A 7,894-nucleotide genomic window follows, 5' to 3' on the forward strand; every position below is an offset into this window, starting at 1 on the left:
TTTACGTTTTATGTCTGCTGTGAAGATATTTTTTATAATTTTTTCTTAATTTCAGGTAGTTATTCCAAGATGAGTTATATAGAGAAAATTGATGGCTATTTGGACTCTTTGAAAATTGGAAAAAGTAAGTATTTTGTTTAAATCGATATTAAGTAGCTTTATATTAATAAACATTTCTTTTTATTTAATGAATAATCTCTATGAACTGCAAAATATCTCGATTTTAAGTTTCTGTTCTTGAATTAGAAGCCTAAGGCATAACATTCAATATTTCCAAATCATTACACCGCCACACATTTTAAAAAAGCAAGATGTTTTGCGATTTGTAATTGATAAGGCTATTTACAGCATTGTAAAGCCAAAAGATGGCGGTGTAAAAGATTAAGTGGCTTAAATAATTTTGTAAACGCCTACAGTACACAATTAGCAATAATTTAATTAATACATATCACTATTTAAAAACTTAAGCGGAGTACGCTGTATGTATTAAAAAAGGTAACTTCTTTGTCTCGATTCAGGTGCTATGGTGGACTCCTGGTTCATGATGTCGAGTCCAACGCCAATTTTGTCAGTCGTGGTTGCTTATCTGCTCTTCATAAGAATCGGACCGAGAATGATGAAGAATAGACCTCCAATGAAAATCAACAAGCTCATAAGTTACTACAACGCCGCACAAGTTGTATTGGCGACAATGATTTGTATGAAGGTATTTGAATCACATTTCAGGGTTTGCTGAATATTATTTTCTCGTTGAAAGATTTAAAATGTAGCTGGTGTTGGTGAACTACCTAATGCTACGATTTCTCTTCAGCTGGTGAACCTTCAATTTTAGTTCCCGCTGTCTAATACACCCACTTCTTCCATGGACAGAGCGTCCTGCGCTGTTGTGGAGTTGCTCTATATATATTGTTATTTATTTGTATTTTCAGGTGTTTAAATTGAACCTTTTCCGAGATGGTATCATTTATGCTGGTTGTCGATATCCCGCTAATACTTTAAATCCTATGGTAAGAATTGTTTCATATTAATTTTACTTATTAGTATTGTAAATATAAAAGTTTGGATAGATGGATGGATGTGTATAACCTAAAAAGCTAAATGGATTTTGATGAAATTTTGCATTGATGTAGGATAATCTGGAAGAAAAGATAGGTTACTTTTTTTTTCTTAATTCCTGTCGGTCGGTGGAATACTTCCATGTTTCTTATGCGTTCCTAACGTTTCAGCTCCTCGATTTGGGCTGGTGGTACTTCTTCGCTAAGTTTACTGAACTATTAGACACTGTCTTCTTTGTGTTAAGAAAGAAGGAAAAACAGGTAATTATGTTCTATTTAATACAATGTATTTATCTACGCAAAATATAAATATTCTTAGTTTAGATAAAATGTTAATTAGATTTAAACAGTAGTAGTGATTGTGAATTTTTTTTTACCGCCCCCTTTGAAAATCAACCGTTATTCAGCGCCCCCCATTTTTATGGAGCATAATGCATCTAGGTTACAATTGCCCACTTTGAAAAACCCATATTGTAAAGAATCATAATACAATCACTGAGTTTTAAAGCACTCTATTTATATTGGTTATGTCATCACCAGCTCGTCCCCACTGAGGGGCTCAGAGCTTACCCTAAGTTAGGGTGATTAGGACATAGTTAACCACGCTGGTCCACTGTGGGTTGGTTGACATCACACAATCTTTGAATTTCTTCACCGATGTGTGCAGGTTGCATCACGATATTTTCCTTCGCCGTAAGAACTTCGGGTAAATTATGTTATTATAAAAATTCGAAAAATCGTAAATCACATTGGTAAATGGGGGGATTTGAGCCCAAGACCTGTAGATTACATGTCAAGTGCTTAAACCACTGAGCCACCGACGCTTTATTATTTGTGTACTATCTGATAATTAACTGCTTGATACTGAAACTGTTTCCAGTTGACGTTTCTGCATGTGTACCATCACGTGATAATGGCGCTGTATTCGTGGAGTTACCTGAAGTTCGCGGCGGGCGGCGAGGGCGCGGTGCTCGCGCTGCTCAACTCCGCCGTGCACGTGGTTATGTACACATACTACTTGCTGTCCGGCCTCGGCCCGCACTTCCAGAAGTATCTCTGGTGGAAGAAGTACGTCACAACAATGCAGCTGGTATGTCGGAGTTCAATTTTAATCTGTACCTCCGTTTGATGCGGATGTATGAGGCTGTGAACTCACTTAATTTTACCAAGTGGCCTTGATTTCAAGTAGAAATATAAAATGTTGCTCAAATATATGATTATTTACGCCTATAACTCACTTATAATTACACTTCTGATTGTGTTAACTAATGCTGTTAGTTTTTGTTTTCCAACTCTAAAAAAATTATTTACAATTCGAAGTATTAAAACATTTTTGTTGTTCCGGAAAATTGTTCAGATAACAATAGAGTTTTTTTAGTCTCTTTTACTCTTGGATCGGTTTTTTTATGTCAAAAATGTTTTATTTAATAGCCTATTGTTTCGTTTCAGATACAATTCGTTCTGATGCTGTCGTACTGCATGTGGACGTACTTCTCACCGCGCTGTCAGTACGCACCTGGCTTCACCTACTTCATATCGGCCAATGTAACTATATTCCTAATTCTATTCCTCAATTTCTACACCAAAAACTACAAATTAAAGAATAGACAACATAAAGCAATGACCAATGGTGTCAAAGATGATGTAAACGGTACAAATAAATGTAACGAAGATGTGATTGGAGATATCTGTAAGGGAATTCCTAATTTAGAAGATATACCTTGTAAAGTTGAAAAAGCTTGTGAAGAAATTATCAAAGATGGGAAGGGATATTTAAAAAGACGTAGCGTTAATGCTTTTGGCACCGAATGTGATTACGATAGTATAATTAATAAATGATTGTGTTATAGTAAGTCGGTACGTCGTTCACTTGAGACTGATGTTTGTGATGAAGCTGATGGAATTTTAACTAGAATAAGGGAAAAAAAAAGTAAAAGAAAATATGCATAAACTATTTTATTTTCAAATTATTTCGATGCTATATTAGATACAATATATAATTACAAAATCTCTGACCATTGTAAGCTTTTAAGTAAATACAATTAAGACTATAGTATTGCTAAAATAAATTTAAGGTAAAAGAGTAATTTTAATAAAATAATTATTAATTAGTTTAGCCAAAATCTTCGGTTTGTATTTAGAAACGTATTTCTGTGCCTTATATCGCGTATTCACAAACAATTATAATTGATAAAATATATTAAATATAAATGTCCATATTTGGTGCTTTCTAAATGATTGTTTTCATATTTGCCACCTTTAATTAAATATCTGCATACAACAATTTTTATTGTTAAATTTAACTAATATTGTCAACCGTCAAAAATCAGTATTTTAAAAATATATGAACACCGCACAAGTAATGCAATAATATAGAAAATAAGGTATGTTTTAAATGTATTTCTTTACTATGTTCGAAACCTTTATTATCACTCCACTTCTATAACAGTATAGTTCAATATACACTCAATAATATGTATAAGTTTGTAAAAGAATTTTAAAGTAATAAAAACTAAATACCTTGTCAGCTTTATATTACAGTTATCAAAAAATTAAAGTTAAATTAATGTGGTTGAGAAATAACTGCGAAAAGTCATAGAAACGTACTGCAAATTGTTTGAGAAAAGAAGAATTTAAAACGAATAGATTAATATAAATTTTAAAGTAAACTTTTCACTGATATTGAAAATTATTTAGCGTAACCTAATCAAATGTTTTGTTAATAATTAAGATATATTACTTAAATGTACGAAAAATACAGTGCATTTTCACTGCATTTGAAATGACTTTAACGTACGGATTGTTTTTTGAATAACCAGTTATGTGTTAAGTTTGTATAATTAAGTACAAAAGTCCGTTTTGCTGTTCAAATTCATTCACAGTACAGTCGGGAAATCTGGCAGTGTTCCATCTTTAAAGCTAGAGTCGTTAAAACTATAGAGAGATGTTGACGCGGAACAATAACGCAGCTTTTTTGTGTGTTTAAAAAAGTCGATCTGTGGTAATCGGCTATGTGCTTTTTTAATATTATCACGTCGTTGCGCTACTCTGTGCTGTGATTTTTTGTAAGAAAGGCGGTCGCTTCGCAAGAACTATGCAATTTTTCTGCAACACTGCGGATTTCCACGATTGTACATATACAATAATTATGTAATGATAATGTTGGTTTTTTAAGCTTATAAAATATATTTTATATCATATATGCGTCTAATAAATATGTCGCATATCACTGTGATACATATCGGAAAAAAATAATATAAATTTTAAGTGCCTATATTAAAAAATGCTAAATGGAATTCCGCCCTAATTTTTTTTAAAGTTGTCAATTAAAAATAATTCTTCTAAAATCTCCTGATCTCTTATCTGCCTATTTCTAGAAATTGCTAAGTTTAATATATATTTTGTTCCTAGATAACATTTTTCATTTGTAAATACAACACTTTTACAGCAGATTTCAAATACCTCGCAATAGCTATTTCTACGCTAATGTTAGTTTACACATAAGCCTGTTTCCATTAAGTGGTTAGTCGCATGCGACTAGTACAAGCTCCATTTGTAAGGATGTAAGGGTGCATCGCTATGTAATGCGACAAACCCCAGTGCTGAGCAACTAGCCTCTAAGTGGAAATAAGCATTAAGATTAAAATGCTTCCTAAATGTGGTCCTTAATTTCAATAAATTAAATATTTGGTCGTGTGTTCCAAAGTATTTAAATGTTTTTGTTTGGGATAAGTTAAATTAGTTTCTTAAGTACTTATGTTAATGTTTTTATGTTTTTCACTTAATAAAAATAAATTGATTAATTATATATAAGTGTTTTATTCACTTCGCACTTCCAAACTATTTATTTAAATATTTTTTAAACATATTTAAATAACAATTTAATGCCACTCTTTTGTAGAGAAGTTTGTTTATATGTGTTTACTTATTGAAATAATTACAAATGAAGTTTAGAAATTAATTTTTAAAGGTAGAAAATAATCTTATCTTATTTTACTTATATTATAAATGTTATGATAGATGGATCCATGGATGGTTGGATATTTGTAAGAGTTTAAAGCCTAAACGGTCGAACGGATCTCGATGAAATTTGGCATAGACTTAGGGGATAGTCTGGACACATAGGCTACTCACTTTTGTTTTTCTTAATTCCACGCGGACGGAGTCACAGGCGAAAGCTAGTTTGTTAATAATTGATACATTTTATAATGAACGTTAACGTGCAATTAGTTGCAGTTAAATGGCAAAAAACAAATGCGTCATTACGCGAATCAATAATCTATTGCTTTTGTTGTAGTTGACGTATAGACTTTGATATATGCGACCCCAGCGAACCCTAACAAACTAGAGTAAACCTGCGCAATTATAGTTGAAGTTAATTTTAATTCAATTTATGATAGTAGTACAAATTGTAGTCTAAACAAATTATTCAACAGCATACTATTATTTCAAATAGTAATTGTATTATTTCCTCAAAGACCGACAACTGTAGTGCTTCTGGTATTAAGGATATAGGGGCGTAGTTTATTACCTCAGTGTTTCTACAGTTCATTTTACTCTTTATTAAAAGACTTCCGTGTAATTGGTGGAAGGGAAGTAGCGACGAGGATATCTTGATTAATTAATTGCTTGCTCATCTTGTGATAAATGTTAAAGCTTTGAATGTCATGAGATAATTTACATCCACACTGAGAGTCTCGGAATTTGGACTAGTAAGGGGTGACCTGGCCATAGACAACGATTCTGGCCTAGCTTGATTGTTGTCTTCCCACATATCTTTGAATTTCTTTGCAGATTTGCAGTTTAAATCGCATGTAACAAGAATAATGTTAGTTATGTGTGGGGTGTACACCGGTAGAAGTAGACGTATATAGAGGTGGATGGATTGCGTGAAAGGTGAGAAGATCGAGGTGGGAGTGATGACTGTTATCACGGATGATAGAGTTATTCGGAGGACGAAAACCCGCTGCGCCGACCCTAGGGGAGTAGGATGAGGTAGGGGAGATGATGTTGATTATGATGTGTAGGGGTTTTTTTTCAACAAGAATATGGAAACATTTGGTCATATGACATCTTATTGCATGAAAAAGTCAAATACAAATTATCCATTTCATTGAGCAATGCTCTCTACTATGTAACAATTAACATGTGGGCGGTATAGTTAGGCAGAGCAGTAGATACACAGTATAATGAGTTCTTGTCTTGTCAGCATGTGCATTCAAGTACCAGTAGTATTGCACAATCCTGCTGCTCTGCCCTTCCCCAAATATCGTCAGTATTGACATAATTTTGTTTACAACTCCCACATAATAAATGCTATGACGTAAATCATCGATGTTACGCGTTTTATATGTAACGCAGGTAAATTCACTATATGATGGTTGTAATTTAAAATTATGCCAGACAGTAACCAGATTCGTTTATGGCCGGTCCACTTTGAACGCGAAGGAACGCAAAATAAAAAAAAACATGATGGAAAATATTACCGCAGAAAATTATTCCTTTTGGGACTTTAAGGGCGAAGGTACGATTTGTTTGAATTTTTTTATTATTTTAATATTCAGTATAGGTATTTTATACATACATTTATTTGAAAATTTAATTTTGGATTACCATATCCGGATTTTTAGGGTCATATTTTGCAAACCTCAGTATAATATCTAAATGTTCCTATTTTTTTCATTCATTCTCAGTAAACGACAAATGAAGCTAAAAAGGTGCCAGTATTTAGTAAGGAATTTCGTGTATCCGCCTACTGCTCCATATGGTAGGAATAAATTCTCGTGCGTTGTTAGCTTTTGGTTAACCAGTCAGATTCTTTGCTCACTTTATTTGCACTGTCTAAATGCTGAAGCCTTATATATAACATCCAAATATAGATGTATTAACATCGTACTAACTATGTCAAAAATGATTATCATATTATGATAATCTAAAGAATCTATGGATGTTACATTTAAGAATGAGTAAAATAACATATTTCAACAAAGATCTTACTTATAATTATAAATGCGAAAGTTTTTGGTGCTGGAGGACAAATTTCATTCCCTTTCCTTTCCCCCCGTTATCTAATACGGAAAAGATGGGAAAGTAAACTGGATTTGGCAGTGGAGGAGACGTTTAGAAAGGGGAAATATTATTTTTTATGCACCTCTCCTTCTACGTTGATTAAGGGTAGACGACGCATCTGCAACTGCGGATGTACATGGTCAGCGATCGCTTCGCTTTCTCGGCGAATTTAGGTGGTCGCTCGCTCGTTTGCCATGTTGTTCGTTCGTTTGATCACGATGAAATTTGACAAAAATGTAAAGGAGAGTCTGGTAGGAAACATAGGATATTTACTTTGGTGTTTTAATTCAACGCATATGAAATCGCGGTCGAAAGCTAGTCGACAAAAAAATCTAACAGGTGGAAGAATTTGTGTGTATTAGAAGCATGCTTTTTGTGGTATATATGTGAAAGATGTAGAGGGTAAAGGATGTAGGAATTAAAATGAATGGGACTGGACTATTGTTTTATTAAGTTATAAAGTAAAAAATTGTCACTAAAGGTACGTTTTGCGGTTGATAATGCGGTATTAGTTGCAACATTAATGCAGTTCAGTTTCTTGTTAAACTTAGTTGATTGTTCTGGCCCGACACTAGTATCGAGTTCATATTAATTAAAGTATGGAAATGTGAGTTATGTTTGACTGGATAAAGATGAAAGTAAAATTAGTAAAGTTTAAATGCACTCTTGGATAAATATTGATAGATAGGTCTGTGAACGATAGAATCTATACATATAATAAAATTGGAGTGTCTCTTTGTAAAAGCAATAGAAAATTTCCAGATTTCGGG

The 7,894-nt window shown here is 33.0% G+C and overlaps 1 protein-coding gene across 1 annotated transcript; it reads left to right on the forward strand.

The window, feature by feature from the left end:
* On the forward strand, window positions 1-3,341 carry LOC106100137 (elongation of very long chain fatty acids protein 7-like). Its single transcript, XM_013278880.1, has 6 exons — window positions 1-124; window positions 519-706; window positions 930-1,007; window positions 1,227-1,316; window positions 1,936-2,145; window positions 2,505-3,341. The coding sequence occupies exons 1-6, from the start codon at window positions 70-72 to the stop codon at window positions 2,892-2,894; spliced, it is 1,011 nt and encodes a 336-aa protein (XP_013134334.1). The 5' UTR covers window positions 1-69; the 3' UTR covers window positions 2,895-3,341.
* Window positions 3,342-7,894: the final 4,553 nt, after the last annotated feature.

Source organism: Papilio polytes, unplaced genomic scaffold, assembly GCF_000836215.1.
Source record: "Papilio polytes unplaced genomic scaffold, Ppol_1.0 DF824069.1, whole genome shotgun sequence".
Classification (NCBI taxonomy): domain Eukaryota; kingdom Metazoa; phylum Arthropoda; class Insecta; order Lepidoptera; family Papilionidae; genus Papilio; species Papilio polytes.

Coding starts and splice junctions, on each gene's coding strand:
- LOC106100137 (XM_013278880.1), top strand. CDS start 70: ATGAGTTATATAGAGAAAATTGATGGCTATTTGGACTCTTTGAAAATT. Junction 707..929: donor CGACAATGATTTGTATGAAG/GTATTTGAATCA, acceptor TTGTATTTTCAG/GTGTTTAAATTGAACCTTTT. Junction 2,146..2,504: donor ACGTCACAACAATGCAGCTG/GTATGTCGGAGT, acceptor GTTTCGTTTCAG/ATACAATTCGTTCTGATGCT.